The 22678-nt window shown below is 33.4% G+C and overlaps 1 protein-coding gene across 1 annotated transcript in view; it reads left to right on the forward strand.

Annotated features, from left to right (window-relative positions):
* Nucleotides 1-22678, forward strand: part of LOC106670304 — a 281929-nt gene that overhangs the window by 33308 nt on the left and 225943 nt on the right. Inside the window, exon 3 of the mRNA XM_024229610.1 lies at nucleotides 21418-21566. Coding sequence (XP_024085378.1) covers nucleotides 21418-21566 — 149 coding nt within the window. The remainder of the gene's footprint in view (nucleotides 1-21417; nucleotides 21567-22678) is intronic.

A 22678-nucleotide genomic window follows, 5' to 3' on the forward strand; every position in this document is an offset into this window, starting at 1 on the left:
GGAACTCATATATTATTATTTTTATAATGAAATGGTGAAGATATGTTGCATTATTTTTTAAACTGTTATGATGGAAATCTGTATAACTGGAATATTGTTCACAATGATTGTTTGCTACTTTAAAAGAAATTTGGCTGATCGTTTATAAGCCGATCAATCACTTCTTAATATTCCCTTACTATATAAATAAAGCGATAACTTTATATTTTCATAGATTATTTTTATGTTGTGTTACTTTATCCTTTGATAATTTTGGTAAATAAAAACATAAATAATTCCATAAACAAACCCGTCGTGACATTAACTTTCTCTTTTCAACCTTAGATAAGAAGATATTAATTGAAATAATTAATATGGTTAATGATGACTGTTACCCATAATATAAAAACATAAATATGAAAAAAATTATCGTTTACTAATTTATTAAATGATGGATAATAATATAGAATGTTATGAAATACCGTTCTTATTCATGAGCTCGACTAGCAAAGAGTCCTTATAATCTTTCTGTACATAATAATATAAAAATAAGAGAAATAAGGAGAATAAGGAAAAATAATTATAAAACACCAGGCCTTTGACCTAGTGTAAGAAGATGCAATAAAACTCTGAAGTACATCGCTTATAAGTTTTGTACAAGGGGTTACCTGCTTCCTTTAGCCGGAATGAAACTCCTCCAGTAGGGGATAATAGTTTGCAAAAGGAACAGGAGACCATTAGAGCCGTGAGAGGGACCCTCACCCCCTTCAACAACCTACTCATGTATCTCTCCAACTTCCATTATCAAAACCCATCACACTCTCCCATTTTCTCTCACTTCCCCAAGTGGCCTCACACGCATACTCAAACAAACAGGTTTAGACATTCTTCCTTTGACGCTTGAATGATAAAATCGATCATTTTATTCTGCGGGGCCGACTCCTCTTGCCCTTTTGCTACCGTGGAAATGAATATGGTGATCTGCTGTTTTTGGGATTCTCTGTTCTAAAAGTTGGCCTCTTTTTTACCATGCGGAAGAACGGAATAGAAATTAAACGTCTCGTCTTTTTTTCCATTCTAATATTTTCATTACAAATACAAACTATTTTCCAAAAGGCCAAAACAAAAAGCCAATCGGTAAACCTAAATTCGCCTTGTTATTGGAGGCCTGGAAGCGACCTAATTTATGAACGTAATTATAAAATAATATCAACCACGAGGACTTTCCGAATTTTCGCAGCAGATTATTGTTTAGTAGCGGAGTGGAAAGTAGCATCCCATCTGTCGATTATCCAAGTTAATCCCCATAATCCGAACCCTTGGAGGAGAAGCCTCTCAGTCTATCCCTTTCACCGTCATTCCAAGTTAAAAGGCTTTTAGGACGAATAAGTTTGCCCTGTAGGTTTTAGTCCATTCTCCTGCTAAACCGTCTGTGGAAATCCTACTGCTAATTTATGCTTATTGTTCCAATAGAGAAAATTTGGTTTTTCTACTATATGCCACACTCAATGATTTACACAAGCTGTAAAGAAATCAATTTTGTATAATTGGTTAATTTTTCTGGCTTCAGTTTTGGACTTTTACAACTTACAACTTATTAAATACGGTTTGTCTATAGGCACTATGAACCTGAAATAAGAAAGAAATATCCATATCAGAACAAAAAATAACGGAAAATCTGAAAGTAGAAAAGTAAAGGTTTTTAAAGTATGTGTCTGTGAATGGATGAACTCATGTTAACTTGATCGAAAATCATGACTTTACTATCGCACTATTTTACATTCATTCCACTATTTTACATTACATTTCATGCATAAGCATTTCAGCTTCATTTCTCCATTTACGGAGGTGTGAAGCAAAACCCCTTATGATGAACCGTTCAATTCATAAATTCACTATGTTGGTAATCATAAATTTAATTATTGTAAATGGATGCTCCTATTGGTTAATTGTGTGATTGACTAACAGTAGTTGAAAAGTCCTGATGAAGAGAATATATCCGTACAAACCTTAACGAAGGAACTGTGTATTTTATTTCCCTTCCTCTTGGATTAATCTCTGATTTGTCAATACAAAATTAACAAGCATTTATTTTTTTTCATATCCAATTCCATCATAATTGTTGGCGGTGTTATTAAATGTTAGGAAATTATTCAGATTTTCGACAGACCGATTGTTCGTTATTATTGATTAATCATAGGACTAATCCCGAGATCAACTGCCCATTGAAACTAAGCCGAGTATGGCAGGGCGAAGTTTCCATGGCCACGAAATCCCAGTTTATATCGCTAACTGTGTTTAATCCTTTTCGTCTTCTAAGTATAAATAACTCGATTTTGGACCAGAGTTATTTCATGTGTAAACAAGGATTACGTTTAATTGAACAACATCAAATTCAAATTTTAGATTACTCTCGGTTAAATTTACCCGTCCGGTGATAGTCGGGTCATCCGATCGTGAAAAGATTCAGTTGGCCGATCCGATGTGCTTGGTCAAATGAGGCGGAAGACGAAGAGGATGTGACAAGGAAAATGATGAAGGGTAACATGATCCTTGGAAAATCTATAGATTTTCAGCAGTTAACAACGAACTTCTTGTCTTTTTATAAGTTTATTTCTTTGGAACCTCATCTGCTCTGATACCGATTAATTAAAATTATATAATAATTCATTTGGAGGCTCAAATACAGTTAGGGCTCGAAACCCTGGATCTGAGAACAATGAGACTCCCTCACAATTGCAATCAGGTTGCGTGTCACCGCAACTCTGGGGGGGCCAGCATGAATGCAAAGTTCAAACAATAGCTTGACCCTGTTTCAACCAACATTTGCAATTTCTCGTGATGATTAATTGTTAAGAATCGGCGGTAACTATTTGCCGAAATATATTTAAAACGAATAAAAATATGAAAGTTTTTAATATAACGCAAATCAATTTCAGTTCGACCACTGTTCTAATGAAATCGCAGGAAAAACTCTTTTCAAAGGGAGAAAATTATATTATTTTTTTTAAGATTGATTTCGAGAAACCCAAAAATCAAGATTTGCATAAATACACCATGGTTATCTTGGATGGTCGTAATTAATCTTTTAGTTGTACAAAATCTAGCAAATTTTTTAATTAAAATGGGCAGGTATCAGGGTTTTGGACAGTTAGCTAAATACGCACATATCTATCACCCGGTTTTCGGCTAATATTCGATTGGCTGATAATTATTTAAAAAAATTGGATGGAGATAATTGTATTGGATTGTTTTTTATTTGCAATAATAAATTTTAGCCCTGATATCAAATCTGCCTGACTGGCTACAATTCACTACTCATATTGTAAATATAAAAGGTTAAGATAAAGCGAATTTGAAAAAAAAATCACAATTCCTTCGTCAAACGTTCCAGGAATATCGTCTTTAAAAGGATTTTAAACCCATTTTCAAAGAGTTACACGGTTCACAAATAAAAACTTCTACTTACAGTATTACAACGTATGGCTTCAGCCCAAATTAAAGTATTTTAGCCTAATAAAAAAAAGTTATTCCTTTAAGGGAATTATGTTGCAACAGTTGACGAGTGAAAAGAAAGAACCAGGCAAGGCGAGACTGAGCGAGTGATATATTTAAATATATTACGATAATTCAGATTAAATTGATCTTACGAAATCCAAAAAAATGATATTTTACATTAATGTTTTTCCTTTCGTGAACGTTCCCATAAGTTTTTGTTTTCTCTGAAAGCTTTCGAACTAGCACTCGGCCCCTTCCCAGCATTATTATAACCTGTACGGAAAGTACGAAAGTTAATAGACAGGTGTCACTTTGTCTAATATTATAATTATTATTTGCTTTTACTTGTAAAAGTTGTTATTCTTAATTTTTTGAACAAAATACTACAGTTGAATCGGAGATTTTCATATATGGTTTGCGGGGTGATGAACATTACTTTGAAGTTTAGCGATCATCTTGGATTGCTTATCCGTCCTGAGTATCTCTTAGCTGAAAAATCAGAAACTAGCCTAATACAATCTAACATATCATAGTCGATGGAAAGAAAAAAACAAATTATTTCAAATAATTATTGAAAGAGTACTATTCTGCTTCCTTCTTAATAAACTTTTTCTTTAAATTCACTAATTTCGTGGTCTGCTTGACCAATTAATATATTACAATTAATTAAGGTTTTTAGTTGAGATAAAAAAGTCAATGGCACGAGCGGGATTCGAACCCACGATCTTCGGCTAGATACGCCGCTGCTCTACCACTTGAGCTATCGATCCACTAGTACACCAACTTCCCATCTCAACCGCTCAAGTTTTTCTTTAAACTTGTTCTTACTCTCAATTTGTTTTGTGTACGACCCTAATAATTTTGTTGTTACCAATAATTTTTGCCTGGTATCCTAGCTGGGCTGGTCTGTTAGAGGAATTTCGGCAATTTGCCATGTTCAGCAATGGATCTGCAAAATCGTATGACTGCCCTCTAGGCATGCGCACAGAAGACGACGAAATGCCAAACCAGCGAGGAAAGGCAGACCAAGATGATCGTTAAGGATCAAATTACTACTACAATCGGCATAAAATTTAATAAAAACAGTAATGTTTGTATTATGTAAGCTTCAATTTTTTCACATTTCAATGTTGTTCTATTGTAGTCATAATGCAATGAAATACATTCATAATTTTTTATGCAGTTTCCCAGTTCTATATTCTATAAAATTCTGTTAAAAATAAATGATATGACCTTGAGCTGGTTTTGTAAAGCTTACAAAGAGTAAACGTGAGATAAAATTAGATTGAATTTTCTACCATAGCTATTTTCTCTGCAATTTTATTTTGTTTATACGTTGTTCGGTAATGTAATGTTTTACATAAAAGCGTGCGAGTGTGTATTAATGTTATATTTTTAAGGTTTTACGATTTGTGACTAAAATGTTATGTATTTACCTAACTCGCTTGAACACTTTTTTAAAGGATTTATTGGAAGAATATCAGAAAGAATAACAATTGTCGTGAATTGAGATAAAACTGAAGTCGGCCTTTCTTTTAATCGCAATATTCATTCTGACATCTCTCGCCGACATGGTTTTTAATCTATTGGCGTAGCTTATTAAATCTCATTTCTCCACCAGCAGAGAGAAAAATAGAAAGCGTTCTTTGCATTCTTTGACCGACTAAGCGATCTGGCCGTGTTCTCTCTGAATTCTTATCGAAGAAGTTCAACCGAAAAACAAAAGTTGTTAACCAAACTTTTCTGCCTATTGGCAATCTTTTTCAGTCTTTTTCATTGTTTCTTTTATGTGTTTCTTCGGTTTGCGGTTTTCATTTAAGTGAAACAAAGATATTAATACAAATACGTTAAGTTTAGGGTTACTACGTTCCGTTTTAATGTAAACTATATATTAATAAAAAGAATAAGCAAAAACTCAAAAATAATCGTTTTTTTCATTATTATTCTTTTTCATTAAATTATTTTAAATTAATTTATTTGTAGCATTTACAAATTATTTAACAATAAAAATTTGTTTTGGTTTCACTACGGTCAGCAGGGCACCCATAAGACAAATGATACGTGGAACCAATTTAACGTTATTTTTAATATGAGGGAGATTAAAAGAAGAAATGGGAAATTGTGCGTAGGCCCTTAAGTAGTGGTTCAGTAACGAAGAAAGCTGGAACGTATCAGCTTGTAGAAAAAAAGGTTGATTTGAAGGACTGGATATTAGACGACTTATTGGTACTACACAGTTCCAATTTGTCAGTCTAAAGTCGTCAAAGTGTAGTTTGTAGTTGTAAGGTTTTACCTCTAAAGCTGATTCGAGTCTTATAAAGTCTGCATTGTTGTCGGGTGTTTTATCATAAGACTTATATGGGAATTCTACGCCTAGATGTAGTCGGAATTATATGGCTGGAACAAAAGTCGGTAACTTTAGCCTTTGATGAACCAAGGACGACAATATGGTTTTTTAACCGAAATGTAAACTAAGTTTGGGTGATGGGATATTCTTCAGGGGTCATAGGGAGCGAAACATCTATTTGGGCTGTACCGAGCTTTTGGTGGTTTATTCGGTTTATTTCGGTGGCTCAGTTCAAAAAGTTGTTTTGTTCCAAATGACCTCTGAAAAAGACTTCATCACCCAAACATAACTTGCTGCAGGTCGATAAACATCCAAAATGAACTGTAATATGTGTACATTTTCCCCCATTCAGTCCTATTCCCGACTTTCGAAGCTGGAGGATGCTAGGATAGGATTTGGGTTATCAGAAAAATAGGAGTGTAAACCATATAGACAGTAATGATGGTATTGGGATATGTAGGACAGCCAGCAGCATGAAGAGAATGCTGGAGTTACCAAGAAAAAAATTATTCCCTTGAGGGACGCCGGATTGTATTGGTCTGAGTACTCGTTGCCACGCATGCAACTTACAATCAGATATCAATGGCTTAAGTTAAATATAATTGGAGTTTTAAACGACCAAATAAATAAATGAAATAAAATAATCTCTATGAAATGTTATGTTGTTTATTGATTTAATTTATATAATTGTTTTAGTAGATTATAAAACTCATAGGTTATAGTTTTAATTATTTATTTATTAAAAATTTAAAATAAGGCTTTTAATAGCAAATCCCGAACGTGGGTAGATATATCAGTACCTGATAATAACATTCACTAGTCCTCTTTGTTTACGTTGATTTTGTCTGTGATATTAGTTTGTAAGAAGTGCTATTTATTTATTTATCGCTTTGTTTATTTATTGAAAACATTGTCCTTAGTATAAGAAATGACAAAAAAGTGAAAAAATATCAATACCTGTTGAAAATAAAAAACAATTTTAAACAGTGTCAGAGACTCTGTACGTTCAAAAAGCAAGTTGATTCTTGATTTTCACTTACAGTATATATATATCCTTTGTAGAGCCCTGAGGAAGGTGAAATAAAACACCGAAAGCTTGGCGTAGTTTCAACACCAGAACATTTTTTGGAACACATCCCCGATCCTCCCAAATATATTGTATAATTATTATTGTAAAATAATTTATTTATTCCGCATTGAATGAAAAAAGAAGAACGGTCAATGCGCATAAAGTATTTTACGCGAAGAGAAAAATATGGGGAAAGTCAATTAATATCAACTTAATAGACTTACAATTAGATGTAGTTCGATCTTTGTCATTGATGTACATTTTACAAGACTTTTTCTTCAATGCAGATGTACACTATGTTCATTTTTCATCGTTTTGTACAATCTTTGATGACTTGTGAACATGTTATTGAATGATAGAAGTGTTCAAATTTCGGTATCGTTTGGTTCCATGGATAGACGTTACTGCTATAGATATGTCAGCAGTACAAATGTTTTATAAGGTGAAGCTAATTCACTGGGACGCCTCTGCACATTATTCTGAAGCAACAAATATTTCCATTGGGGTTTCATGGTTCAGATGCATAGGCCAAAACTTCTGCCAAATCCAGGAAGGAAGGGACATAAGGGGTTTTGCACCTCGACGTGAGCTATTGTGCTCCCCAGTATTTTATAACTCAATGGCAAGTTTCAGGTTGTTAATCTCCATAGCCTTGCCAGCGGCTCATTAGTGTACGATCTTGCTTGTGATTTTTCTTGTCCTAGATGCAAGAATTGCCACCTACATAGACCTTAACAGAAACATATAATGTTTTCTGCGGTCTCCTCCTATTCCTGGTAGTATCTGCACAGTGTTTCTTCTGTCTGAACTCCTATCCGGTGGATGTGCTTTCTGAAGTGGCAGTGCCCTGCCAGGAGTGAAGCCATAATCCTAGTTCGGTTGTGGTTGCCTTCTAGTAATTCCTTTGCAAGTTTTGCAAATGCATAACACACCCATATCCTCTTTGTTCTGTACTGTCTAGCATTTAAATAATAATGCCAATTCTAGGTAAACAAAATAAAATAGTCACTATAGCTTGGATAAGGGCACACGCAGGTGTAGCGTTTAATGAACGGGCAGATGCACTAGCCAAACAGGCCACAGAATCGGGGCAGTACTCGCTTTTTAAAGTTCACTTTGAGGATCTGATCCCAATTATTAGAGAATTCGCCCGGAAAGAATGGCAGATTAGATATCAAGGATCGAAGAAAGGTGAATTTTACAAGCAGATTTAACCAAATGTTTGTACAGAAAGTTGGTTCAAAAAGGACATGGTAGGGAAAGCATTCGGGAAAACCATAAATAGGTTAAGGTGTAACCATGCTGTATGCAAACAATATTTAGCAAAAGTAGGATTACTTCCATCAGCACTCTGCGAGTACTGCATGGAAGAAGAATCGATGGAGCATATAGTTATGAAATGTGTAAAATACAGAGAGACAAGAAATGAATTGTTTGATGCGCTAGGGAAAATCGTGGATACGACTTTTGACTACAGGGCGCTATTATATTCAGGGAGTATAAATGTGTATAAGTTGCTATTTAAATATTTAACTAAGATTAATCATAATGTACAAAGGAAAGCATTAGGAGAATCGAGTGGTGGTTGTGGTTGCGGCCGGGCGTCGCGGGGGCCGCTGGTCTGTGGGGGTCTACTGCTCCACCATGGGGGTGCAGTGCCGTGGGTGGATGGATTCCCTCATTCCGGCGTTTGGCGGGTCGTTGGCTGCGGCATGGCTACACATGGTTTATGGCTATAAAGACAATACCAAAAAAAATAAAAAATAAAAAAATAATGTCAACGAAATTTATTCGTCGTTACGCTTATGTTTTTGCATAATAGTACTTGATCTTTGAATAGTTACTATAGCCGTTCTCTAGGTTCAGAGTGTTTTAGAAAGCCACTAATGTCGCCAAGTAAGTGTGGAACAATGTACCGTCACTTTTATTTCAAATTAACTGGCAATCAAGCCACAAATGTTTATGGTCATTAGCCTCCTGATTTCAAGAAATGGGCGAACGTTTCATTTACTCGTACCGCTAGATTATCCTAATTTACCTCGTTTACGAAGGTAAAAATCTGCCGTTGGATAGGATAGAATCCAATTAACCGCTTCAACTTACGCAAAATATTGGGCATCCGCTGATAGCGTTCAACGGCGCACCCCCGAGCGGTTTTAATCATTCGATTGAGCCCGACCTCTCAAACTCAAGAGGGAATGTTGTTAACACAAACTCCATCTTCAAGTTGCGTCAGTACAATTGTCGGCACTGAAACGATCAAACCGTCTTAACTTCCGGTAGGCATATCTAAATCATAAAAATCCTTTCTTTCAAAGGTTATTGGTAACTCTACTCAAGAACCAGTAAATTAGTTGTCATTAGATTTATTTGTAAATATATCAAATCAGCGGTATGAAATAAAAGTTTTACGTCCTTACTTCATAACGCGTAATAAAAATCACCTCTTCTAAGCATCCCTAACCATGCACATAAAGTTGATAAAACAATTAAAATTTCATGACAGATAATCTACCGTCATTTTTGTACTTACTAAAAATTTTTATATTACATACAATATTTACTTATTTACTTTTATACAGTAAAAAACTAAAAAATATTTATAAAATAAAGTAGGATAAATTGAAGATGATATAAGTCATTAAGGGTTTATTCACTGAAGATAAAAACAGATATGAAAGCAAATGTAATCCATAAAGTTTTATTATAAAATAATCAATATTTTTGTGCAGAGATGGAAAAGATAAACTTGCCGGTTGAACAATCCTTAAGCGCCTCGCCCAGGCAAATATTAATGTATTAACTATGTCAGAGTATGCAAATAATCCGTACAACCCTTATTCAATTTTTTCCGCTAGACTGAAAAAAAATTATCGAGTTTTCGTAACGATTTACTTTCATAACACCCATGTATTTATTCGTAGAATTTTTAAATACAAAAAATAAAATAAAGTAAAAAAAACTATAAGAAAGGTTAATTAATAAAATGAAAGAAAAATTAATTTGATTGAATACTTTCTTAACAAATTGTACAGAAATATTAAATGTCTGTTACAACATTTTAAAGACTATGAAAGGAGATTAATTCAAAATAAACGATCAAAAGCATCGGAAACAATTACATAAAGAAAATAACACTAACTAAAAGTATATTTAAAAGCATAATTTAAATTAGAATTATATAAAACTTTGAGGTAAAGGTATTTTATAGCAGTACAAAAACTTAACGTTAATTACGTACATAATATTTTTTCAGCTTAAAAATATTGAAGGCGGATGCTGGTCTGCCGATCGGAAAAAAACCAACTGCTTCCTAATAGTTAATAATACAGAAACATAAACCTGAATCCGATATCAATAAACCTGACATTCCTTCCAGAAATACACAAACCTTCCAAATACCGTATAAACTATTTGCTGTGCACAAACTGTCCAAGCTTGTATTTTAATGTGTGGTGTTTAGTGACCGTTAGCGAACGATTATTTGGAGATCGTGAAATGCGGTCTGGTGTAACGTAGGTTGTTGGAAAACATTTTCTTTATCGTGCCAACGTTTCGATCTTTATTGAGATCATCTTTTGGGCCTTGTGTTGTCTGCATTTCAAAAAAAAGTTCTCTGATTGATAGCCGATGCAAGTTTCTTCTCATTGTTTGCCATGTCCTTCAGAGTACTCTTTGCTTGGTGTCCATATGTAGTTGAAATCTGTTCATAGAATCCCATGTTCTTCGTTCTTATAGTCTAGAAATGTGTGGTGTTTAGTGACCGTTAGCCAATGATTATTTGGAGATCGTGAAATGCGTGTCTGGTGTAACTTAGGTTGTTGAAAAACATTTTCTTTATCGTGCCAGGTCGTATTTTAATCTAAAGATATAACTTAAGTTAAAAAGCATATCATGTTACCAAGGGGTCAATTGATCTAGTATACAAATACAATAACACGATAATCTCTTCCTTCCAAACTACTGTACTTTGACTTAAGTTTCTTAAACCTATCTATCCGAGTCAATGAGATTACAGGCATACTAACAATGCTATACAATAACCGAGGCAACGAATAAGCGTCACAATTAATCCAAATCACAAAAATCTCTCTACAACCTCTTGGAGACCCACTTCCCAAAGATCATAACTGAGAATAGAATACACCATTGTAATTTATTTTAAGTTACTGTGGTTAAACAAAAGAAATTAAAAAACAGTTAATACTTCATTCACTCAACCAATAAAACAGGCCTTCATTAAAAGAGCAGATGTTTAATGTAAGGCGTTGATGTCATCATAACGGACGAGGACAAGTGCGCCTCGGGTTCCTCTGAAAATATTTGAAAAGCCCCGACCTGAACACTGTTTAAAAAAAATAGCATCAACTTCATAGACCTAAATCTCAGTAGAATTATCCAAATGCTTGATTTTCTGATACACAGAAAACAAAGCCAAACTGATATCATAAATGTAGAATCAAACCGCCCACAAACTTCTGTACTAATTGTAAGACATATGATCCCCAATCTGAATTTAGTTCACTTATCACCGTAAACTATAACAGAAAACTAGAAGCCATAATAAAAATTGCAGAAGAAAATCTAATACAAAAAAGCACCATCCACAAATTATTAAGAAACGACGTACACATGAAAAGAATCATAAAAACTATCAAACTTCTTTAAAAAAATCGAAATTAAAACACGATGAGGGTCAACTTTAATAGACAATAATTAAGTTTATATCATCAATCTACATGTAAATTTGTAAACAAATACTCTGGAGATACTGAAAGAACATTAAAATATTGATTCAGAAAACATCTCAGAACATTATCAAAATTAAGCCACATACTTAATTCGTCACAATCATGAACCAGACACAGTGAAAATCAACATGACGTTAATACTCCATGAACAGAAAGATCAAAAACAAAATACATTAGAGAACTTTAAATACCCAACAAATAACACCTAAAAATGAAACCTCCAAATAAATAATTATACGCACAAGCGCATTCATATTTACACATTACGTTTACACTATTAAAAACATTACAAGACAATAAACGTTCAGAAAATAACAACATTAAACGAAAAAATTGAAGAAACCTAATCTAACTAATCCACAGGAATAAAATATAAAAAAAACTACAACGAAAATAGAGACACCGTCGCCCAGTGTGCCGGTTTTTTATATTTGAGTAAATGAACAAAATCGAACTCTCATTTAAAATTGAAATTCGGTTGAAAATTTTATCATTACGTATCAGTATTATTTCAGCAAAACATTAACTATGCTTTCTCAAATTATCTTGCTTATTTAGTTTATGTTAATTTTTGGAATTTGTAATTAAATTTTTTACATAATAAATTTTAAATATTTCAGTTTAAATCGATTACTCAAACCTACTTCCGATTTCGACCGAGCTATTTCTCATTCTGTGACGACTTGAGTGTTGTCAAAAGTTTTAATGTAAAGAATATTTCAATTATTATTTACAATGTGATAAAAAAAGCTCGATGAACTTGGGTTATTTTGGTGTTTGACTTTAAAACTACAATCATTAAAATTGAATGATATAAAATAATGAACAAATTGAAAAAAATACTGTGCACTAAATAAACACTGTATTTTAAGATGTATGATTTATGTAATAAAATTTAAACCTAGAAAAAAAGAAAATTATAATAATATGGTTTTTGAAAAATGTAAAATTGTGGGCTAAAAATGGACGGACCCTACGAGTGATCCATTGCCAGTTAAAAATAATACTAGTGGTAAACTGACGGTAAATAGTATATCCGAATAAATTGTAGAACTATTACCATTTTAGATTTTTTAACACTTAACTTTATTGTCTCTTTTAGAAGTATATTTTTTGTTTTCCGGTTTGAAAAATTAGACATTAATAGGTAATTTAAGAATAAATATGTGGCATTGAAAACAATACGAAAAATAAAATGTATATGTACCAAATCGCTATAAAAATTTAGTTGCCAAGCAGTGTCATTTTCAAGTTAATTTAAATTGAATGCGATGTAAAAAATGTGATATAAGTAAAAAGTTAATTTAAAACCGTGCTTTTTAAAGTTAATTATTGTTCAAGACAACTACAGACGTTTTCTCTACCTGCCTTATATTACCTAGGTAGAACGAACACCGAGTGTTTGTAAAGTTTGGTTTAGATTGTTTTCCACAAGTTTTATCATCACCGATCAACATTATGCTTTTCAATTATTGTTTTTGCTTACACAGTTTTCGATTCTAAAGAAAGCTCATTAAGGGGATAATGAACAAGTAGGGGCGACTGTCAAACTTCAACAACTTCCCCAATATTCTGTTGTTATTGAGATGTGCTAGCCAGTAGTCGACTCTGAGTCGGAGTTTCTGTTTTGACTTAAAACAATTGTTTGTAAACTCGGGAGTTTTAAGATTTACTTTGAAAACAGCGCACTTGCTTAAACATTCTATTTGAAAGGGCGAATATTCAAGCTGTTTGTTACAATAACTTATATTTTTATTGTGGTTTACAAAGTCATACAGAATCAAATATTTTAATGTATATATGTTTTGTTAGCATCTGTTATCTCACCTTGGTGGCCAAATTAAAAAAAACAAATTAACATTGAACTCTTGTAAATGTTTGTGTAATTTAGCTTTAACAATAGTAAATGTTGCGTACTTAAAACGCAATGAGGAGCAACTCCACGTATCTCACGCTCTATTAAACCTTTCAGGCAATTCTGGAACGGTTATGGGCCCAGCAAGCCTGTTTAGGATTTAAACGGTTCCACCGGATTTCGCTCCTACGCCGTTTCGGAAGCTATTAGCTTGGCAAGGTTGTAAAATTTAATTTATCTCCTTCCAGAAACACTTTCCACATGTATCCCATTAGTTTACTCGATTGAAAATCTTCAGATTAAAAAATAACAAGCGATCGTCAACAATTTGTTATTTATTATAATATTAAAAACAATCATGAAAATTATAATTAATTATAATCCAAATACTAAAATAAAAATAAACAAAATAATATAATAATAGATAAGTCGTAATATATTTTCAAACTTAAATTTTTTTCTTATAGTATTATTCTACATTAGATTAAAAAAGAAATCCCTGCCGAATTAAAAAACATGATGCATTCAGAAAAACATAAATTATTATATATTTTTCTTTAGCGACCGGTTGTTCATTAATTTTTTGAAGTAGTGTGGAGCGGTGAGGACTGTGCTTGGAGTACTCCTTTTACAGGATTTCAGAATTGCCTTTTCAAGTTTGTAAAATAATAATTTATTATATTCATTAGATTTTGTGTTCCGATTGATCAAATAACATCTTTCCATTGTTCTTTATGTAAGGCATTGGTTGAGATAAAAAAATCAAAAGTGGTGTTCCAGTGGATCGAAGTCGTGATAGCTCAAGTGGTAGAGCAGCGGCGTAGTTAGCAGAAGGTTCGAATTCCGCTCGTGCCACTGACTTTTTTATCTCAACCCATACCATACATAAAGATTAAATAATATTTTATATCATTAATGAGTGATTGAATTAATACAACATACTATAAGCTTTTTGCAAAATAATGTAGTCTTTAAAAAAATTCTCATGAGAAAGTAGATTGAAAATAAATACAATCAAAAATTACAGCATGAGAAAAGATCATTCGCTCAGTTAACCTTAAAGAAGGTTCGTAACTTAATGCTTGAAAAAAATTGTGTTACATATTTTTCAAAGCATTTTAAAATTACAAAGAAAAAAGAAAAAATAAGAAATCACTTTGTCATTGTGGGTGTAAGAAACTTGGCAACGTTTGGGTGAAAAACAAAACAGGCGTAACGAATTCCCACCTTGTACGGTAAAACAAAACATAATTACTCACGACTTACCCCTACATTCCCTCATATAATTCTTTTTAAGGCTACGGTTTGAAAAAAAGGGAATAAAATTTCACTTTGTTTATTTGACGCCCTACCGTCTCTAAAATATTTCATTCTTGACCGCTCCTCATAACTTCAGAAAATTATAAAACAACCGGCCACTAAAAAAACCCCACATTAATGTAAAATATGTAAGTCAATTTTCGATAATTATTTAATGTCAACATATTTTATAATATGGTTAAGAAACATATGTAACAAAAGGGAACGTGTTTAAATAAACGGAAAAATGCTATAATGTAGTATCTGTACGCTTTTACTTAGGTTTGTTGATTATCCATTTTGTGAACAATTCATTATTCATTTTTCACTGTTGAGTGTTTAATGAAGGGTCAAAATTTCGTGTAAGACTAGAGGTATCAGCAGCTAATGTATGTGTTGAAATGTTAACATGTGTAGGAATATCTGCAGTGTATATTGAAAATAGAAATAGGCCAAGCATGCTTCCTTGAGTAACACCCGCCCTAATGGGTATATAAGGTGAGAATTCAGATCCTTGACGGACTGGGCAAAATAGGTCCGTCAGATAAGATCTCAGTATAAGATAGTACATGAAAAATGGCAAAAAGGAGGGAAAATTCAAAAGGTGGGGTCGAGATGGGAAGTTGGTGTCCGAGTGGATCGAGGTCACGATAGCTCAAGTGGTAGAGCAGCGGCGTATCTAGCCGAAGATCGTGGGTTCGAATCCCGCTCGTGACACTGACGATTTTATCTCAACTAAAAACGTTAATTAATTGTAATAAGATAGTACGTATGAGGGATGTGTTTCAGTTTTCAAAGCAAGCCCGAGAATTAGACTCGATCGATGGCCTGTTCTAAATCAAGAAAGACACCCAAGCAATGCTGTTTTTGTTCGGGGGAAGAGGCTACATTGCCAGCAACACGATGTAATTGTTGAGTTGTCGAGTGAAAAGTGCGGAATCCAAACTGATGATCTGGAATAATTTTAGAGTTTTCATTTATTGGCAATGATCGTCGAAGAAGTAGTTTTTAAGTATTTTGGCAAGGATAGAACGGAGACTAATGAGTCGATAGGAACTTGGAAGATCAGAAGGTTTATTTGGCTCATTTTATTTATAGAGAACTTCCATTGCATTGTAAAATATGTGGTCCTCAGTGCAGCGTTATGCTGATGGTCATGATCAAGTATGTCTTGGTGTGCAGTGATTATTGTGGAAAGATACTCTGAAATTAGCTATTCCAGACTTGGATTTGGCCCAACCGTTATTAATACGGATAGGAGGCGTGTGGTCCTTTTGTCGCAGGATCGTACGTGTACAGTACCACAAAGACTTGTCCAATTGGTTAACAATTTATTATTCATTTTTCAGTGTTTATTATACACTCAATGAGGTGTCAAAATTACCTGTTCGACTCGAGGCATCATCATTTTGAATCATATTTGCAGTGAATATTGAGAAAAGGAATGGGACAAAAATGCTTCTCTGAGGAGCACTTGTCCTAATAAGTACAAAATATGAAAATTCAGTCACCTGACGAACTCGGCAGAATCGGTCTTGCGGATAGTTCCAAAGCAAGCCCGAGTGTCAGGATCGATCATTCGAAAAAAATTACTATACAGTAATTATTATTTTAATAATTATACAAGTTTTGTCTAGATTTAATAGATAGATTCTAGAAAAACTTTCAAAATGCTTAATGCCTTTTCCGCCCAGGTTAAAATTTCAAGAAATTCAACTTATATCAAATTAGTTTCAATAATTACAATAAAATTATTCAGAACTACATTCAAGCTTTTGTTCTGTCTTGCCTCCTTGTAGAAAAGTTTATCATTCAAAGCCCTGAATAAAACTTATATTTAAATCTCAAAGTTGATGTAACCAGGGGTCGGATTGAGCTTCATGTTTTATTACTTCTGCCATCACAAAACCATAAGCCAATATTGCATCCTGAATGTAACCAATATTTTTTATTCTAGAGTATTTTTCTTTGTCGAATTAAATATATTTGTTCATTTTATTTTGACGATTCTTTCAAAAAGCGTAAAATCATTCATTGACAATGACTGAAAACCAATATATTATTTGAAACAAAAGTTCTTTTGTACAGAAATGACCTGATTAAATGTGATAAATAATGTGATTTAAATAATTTTATATGTAAAAATTAGTCTTTATTTTTTCAAAGAATATCGATTTCGGCGTGCTGCCCGCTCCCCCTCTTCAGCTATTATGAATGCACCAGTTTCATGAAACACTCAGGTAGCATCACGACATCGATATTGCTTTACAAAATAGAGACTATTTTTTATGAAACTGTGTCTGCGGAATAGAGTGAGTCAAGATAAAAACTAAATTTTAATAATAGCCTATAGAATAGAATAACAATATCTTATCACGATAAGATAATATTGTTTTTATATATGTAAAGTCTTCAAATGTTAAAACTTAATTACTAATCAAATTCTTTGCTCATGCATTATAAAAACAAATGATTGCCATGAACACATTGAGGGCACTCTCAACACGACACACACGAATGGGACACTTACGCAGAAAACAAACACTTTGAGCCCTGAAGATGATCTCAATAAAGATCGAAACGTTGGCACGATAAAGAAAATGTTATTCTGAAACCTACATCACACCAAACCGCATCCTACAATTTCCGAATCTCGAACGGTCATCGACTGACGGTCAGTAATTACCACACATAAAAACAAATGTTTAACATTTTCTCTTCAGACCTCTTCTAGTGATGTCCAAAAACATCGAAAGAGTCCTTTTAAAATACCTTTTCAAGGATTTAACAATATCATTCCTATCATTATGTTAAATAGTTATTCAGATATCGTGAGATGCGGTCGGGTGTGATGTAGGTTTCAGGAAAACATTTTCTTTGATGATCTCAATAAAGATCGAAACGTTGGCACGATAAAGAAAATGTTATTCTGAAACCTACATCACACCCGACCGCATCTCACGATATCTGAATAACTATCGATTAACGGTCACTAATCTCTACACATTATGTTAAATTTTGAGTAGTTGACCGTTTTGATTTAAAATTTTTAGAAGGGTGGAATGAGATCTGTCAGGTAGATGTTAAAAAGTAAAGAAAAATTTTGTTTTATGTATGCCGAAGTTTCGACAAATTTCTTGACATCCTCAAGGCGGGCTAAGGGATAGATTCAGTTCAAAACAATATCCGTACAAGTTTTCTGTAAGTGTCTTCCATAACTATTATTATCAGCTGTAGATTAATATTGTTATACGTACTTTGAAAAACATGTTTCAACGTTCAAATATATCTTTGTAATTTTAACTAAAAATCTTAACGAATAGTAAATGTTAATGCACTAATTTTAAAAGTTCTGTGCAATTCGAATAGGATCTGAATGTTGTCATTCTGTCCTTACTGCAATCAATAAATTTGACAAAACGTTGGCATACTTATTACGTAGTTTTTCTTTTTTTCCACATCTACCTGACCGATCATCCCAACCTTCAAGAAAGTTTTATATCCTTCCCACTCACCAATTCGTCTTCTATCCTTGCGTGCCCACAAATCAACAATGTTTAAGAGTTTTAGATGCGTTATCGTTGGCATTAGAGAAGATAGAGTACTGTTTGGAAGCGTTTTTAGATATCACCCAAGCGTTTGACATAATCTGGCATCCGGAAATTGAACAAACTAAAGCAATATCTACACAATCATTTTCATCATTAAAACCTTTCTAAATGATAGCTGCTTCGGAGTGCGGCAACGATTTTACGGATATAAAACCGTTCTGAGCCGGCATAGTATCCCTGGTCCCATCCTGTGCAAGTTATACTGTCGACTTGCCAATGCAATATTACACACGCTACTTAAAACCGTGCCTAAACAACAGCCAGAGGTTGATCCACGCACTAGATGGAAGCGAGGAGAACTGAATAAAAGAATAGGGCAATTAAGAAGACGGCTAGAATCAAAATCAGACACAAATATAAAAAACAAACTAACACTTTAAAAAACAGTTCCCCCAATTTGGACCTACTGATCAGATCTGTGGGGTACCACGAAGCCGTCCGATATCCAACCATCCAAGCATTACATTCAAATGTCCTCATGCAAATTATTCGTGTTCCCAACTACTTCTCAAACCTTATCAACTACAATGTCCTCAACATTTCATTCGTTCCAGACTTGATTTCCGTCCTGAAATTCCCTTCTAGGCTATTGTCTCACCCTAATCCTTCTATTTAAGCCCTTACTAAAATCCTTCACGTCACTATTCGCGTGGTTGGCCCAGAGAATTACACATCTCCAAATCCCTCAATATATGTGCTGGGAGCATTGTTGACCGTAGTCCCAGTAATATGACTTGGTGAAAATAAGAAGTCCAAATTTATATGGGTGTACGAAAAGGGATAAAAATAAATTTTTTAAGGCTACTATTTTTTCTAGGTAGTACTAAACAATTTGCGATCGAAAACTTCATAAATAAAAACAACGCAAAAATAATTCTACTCATACTTAACTTAAATTAACGATATAGACAGACAAAGCACATAAATCGTGCATGCTTAGTAGAACGTCGCGCGTGTTTTACATTTTGTGTAGTTTTTATTATAACGCCATTATTTTTTAAAATTATGTGCGGATAAGTCAAAATAAATAGCAAATTATTACATATAGTCAATTATAAAGGGGGGGGGGGTCCCGAAGATGGACAAGATGTACGCGGTACGGCTTAGAATAGTCCGGAGTGCATCTCGAATTTTATTTTTTGAAAAACCTAAAACCCTTCCAACATTTCGGAGAGAGAAATTCTCGGATTTTCGCGAACATACAGTAAAATATTCTGTTCCTCGTCGAAATTACGCTGCCGGTTTCTTGTTGATGGAATGCAACTGATCATCTTCTCTCTCTCTCTCTCTCTCTCTCTCTCTCTATATNTATATATATATACAAACATTCCGGGAGTACACATTGACTGCACGACGCGCGATACCACCACTATCATTAAAGTAGCACATATCAACTCGCTGGACGTCGGAAAAATGTGCTCTTCGGTTCATTTTGAATGGAATACTGAACGTAACGAATAGGTTCAATTGTAAAATTAATTTATTTCCGGGAATTAATATTTCCTCTCAGAAAGTAAACCTTAAAGCAATAAATGTTTACTTTGTGTGGTGATTAGTGACCGTTAATAGATAATTATTCAGAAATTGTGAGATGCGGTCTAGTGTGATGTATGTTTCAGAAAAACATTTTCTTTATCGTGCCAACGTTTCGATCTTTATTGAGATCATCTTCAGGGCATGGGATTTACAAACATTGTATACATTTAACAAATACATTTAGGATGTGGAGTGAGTAGAAATACTTTGATTGAATATAAAAAATATATTTTGCATTGTATACATTCACTTTTCCACATCCTAAATGTATGTGTTAAATGTAAACAATGTTTGTAAATCCCAGGCCCTGAAGATGATCTCAATAAAGATCGAAACGTTGGCACCATAAAGAAAATGTTTTTCTCAAACCTACATTACACCAGACCGCATCTCACGATTTCTGAATAATTAATGTTTACTTTATTGATGAAACCAATTTTTGGAATTAACAACGGAATAAACTAAATGCGTTTTTTCAAACTGTTTGCTATAACTATATTATTTTTTGACCAATTTAAAATCCGACAGCACCATAGTTTTCAGCATAAAAAATCGTTTAAAATGATGTGTCAGGATGTAAGGGTGTATTTGAACTTTTGAATTTGAACTGGTCCTGAATCACCCTGCATAATTTTGTTTACAAAAAAAGGAAATAATTTTGGAACTAGGCTTAAAAATATTAAACACATAATGCTTGGGTTTAGATAGCGTCATTGGTTCCAGAGAAATTCAACCGGGCCATCTAAAAAGGACACCCTGAATAGGCAAAATATAAAGAAATATTTGTTGTACATAAATAATACATTATGTGAAGATATAAACGAAAAAATATTAAACAAATAATATTAAATATTAATAAAATGTAAAATTCTACAAATTTAACAGACGTAACTGACAGCTTTACAACTAGAAGCAAGCGTTATCAAATTTAATTGACAAATAGAAGACGGCTTATGATGTGGTCTGTTAAGATTTGTTAACAAGTTAGTCATTTTATGACCAGTTTGAAATCCTATTGCCATATACAAAGGTTTTCAGGGTACTAAATCCTTTAAAATGATGTGTCAGGATGTATAGAGCCGTTTCTGAAATGGGCCCGAAGTACCCTGTATACTTTTCTAAAAAAATAATTAATTAATTAATTTAAAAAATTAGAAAATGGGCAAAAAATATTAAACACCTTCTTTTGAAAGCGTCATTGGCTAAAGATATATTTAGTCAGGCCATGTAAAAAGTTGGCTGTATATACATATGTATACATGTAAAAGTTGGCCCTGCATATACGTATGTATATACCATGTGGATTTACAATAGTTTTTAATTATTTGTTATCATGAATATGAAATCCATTATATTATTACGATGGTTATAATAAATAAATATAAAGTATGAATAAAATTATACGGCCATTACAGGTGGTATCGATACATACTGCGGAAGTTTTAAAATATTATAATGTTCCGTGTTTGCAGGTGGTGGTGATGACTGTGCTGGGATGAGGCAATGCGGGAGCCGAGGCAGTTATGTAGGGACCCAACCGAACGTGCTCAAGGAGGTCCGCTACCCATTCGGTGTGCAGAACGACCTTGGCCATGTGCAGATTCCGACGCAGAAACCGAAGGTGAGTTGAAATTGATCTAGACTCTGCTGAGGAGCATTTTGTCCCGGCTCAATTGATATAACAGTACGTTGTATCCCGGACAATAATCCCAGGCCGGAACAATTAAATTCCTGGGTTATCAACTCCCAACTTCCCCTTTCTATTTTTCCCTGCGGACGGAACTCGTGGACCTGTATTTGTCCCAACAATAAAAAAAGGGAAAAAAGGCATTCTCATAAAACTAAATGAACTTTCAGTCTCTCCCGTTCCCTTTCTCACTCACACTCTTTTTTTTCTCTCACTCTCTCTTTCTGTGCATTCATCCTTTTTGCGGATATAATGGGACTAATAGCAATTCAGTTTTGTGGTCTGGTTTAATTTTCTTTTCTTGCAATACAGGGGTAGCATTTTAAATAGGTTTAGCTAGTTAAAAAATCTTTTTATCGTTATAACTCCTTAACAGCCTCTTATCACCAGGTGCCGCGACAATTAACAAATTACAAAGTTTTAATTAAATTTGAAAACTTGTTTTCCTAAACTCTGCTTTCCAACATCTATACATCAAGAGCATCTTGATTCTTTTAACTAATGTTTATTTATTTTATTAAATTAAAAATAAAGAACTTGTCTACTTGGTTAAAAATTGCTTTTAATTTTTTGGACTCGCATATTCGATCCATATTTAATATTTGTTATGAAAATCTCCATTCAGTATTTAATTTATTGAAATTAAATGGGAAATAACAAGGTAAATTTACGGAAGGAATGAAATAATTAAATACTAGTAATAATCGTTCAATCGTTTTTTGAAATAATTATTTTTATTTACTTATTTTAAATATAAGTATTTATATTTACGTAAACAATATTTTACGTAGTAAGAATAGGAATGGTGAAATCTCCATTCAATATTTAAAATAATATTTTGAAATTAAATGGACAATAACAAGGTCAATTTATATACGGAATGAAATATTTAAATACTAGTAACATTTTTTAAAATTAATTAGTGTTTATGTAAGGTATTGGCGAGATAAAACAGTCATTCCTATGTCAACCCCACCTTTCGAATTTTCCCTCATTTGTGCCATTTTTCAGATCGAAAGGTGGGGTTGAGAAGGTTAGTGTGCGAG

Source organism: Cimex lectularius, unplaced genomic scaffold (assembly GCF_000648675.2).
Source record: "Cimex lectularius strain Harlan isolate CLEC.00 unplaced genomic scaffold, Clec_2.1 scaffold287, whole genome shotgun sequence".
Taxonomy (NCBI): Eukaryota; Metazoa; Arthropoda; class Insecta; order Hemiptera; family Cimicidae; genus Cimex; species Cimex lectularius.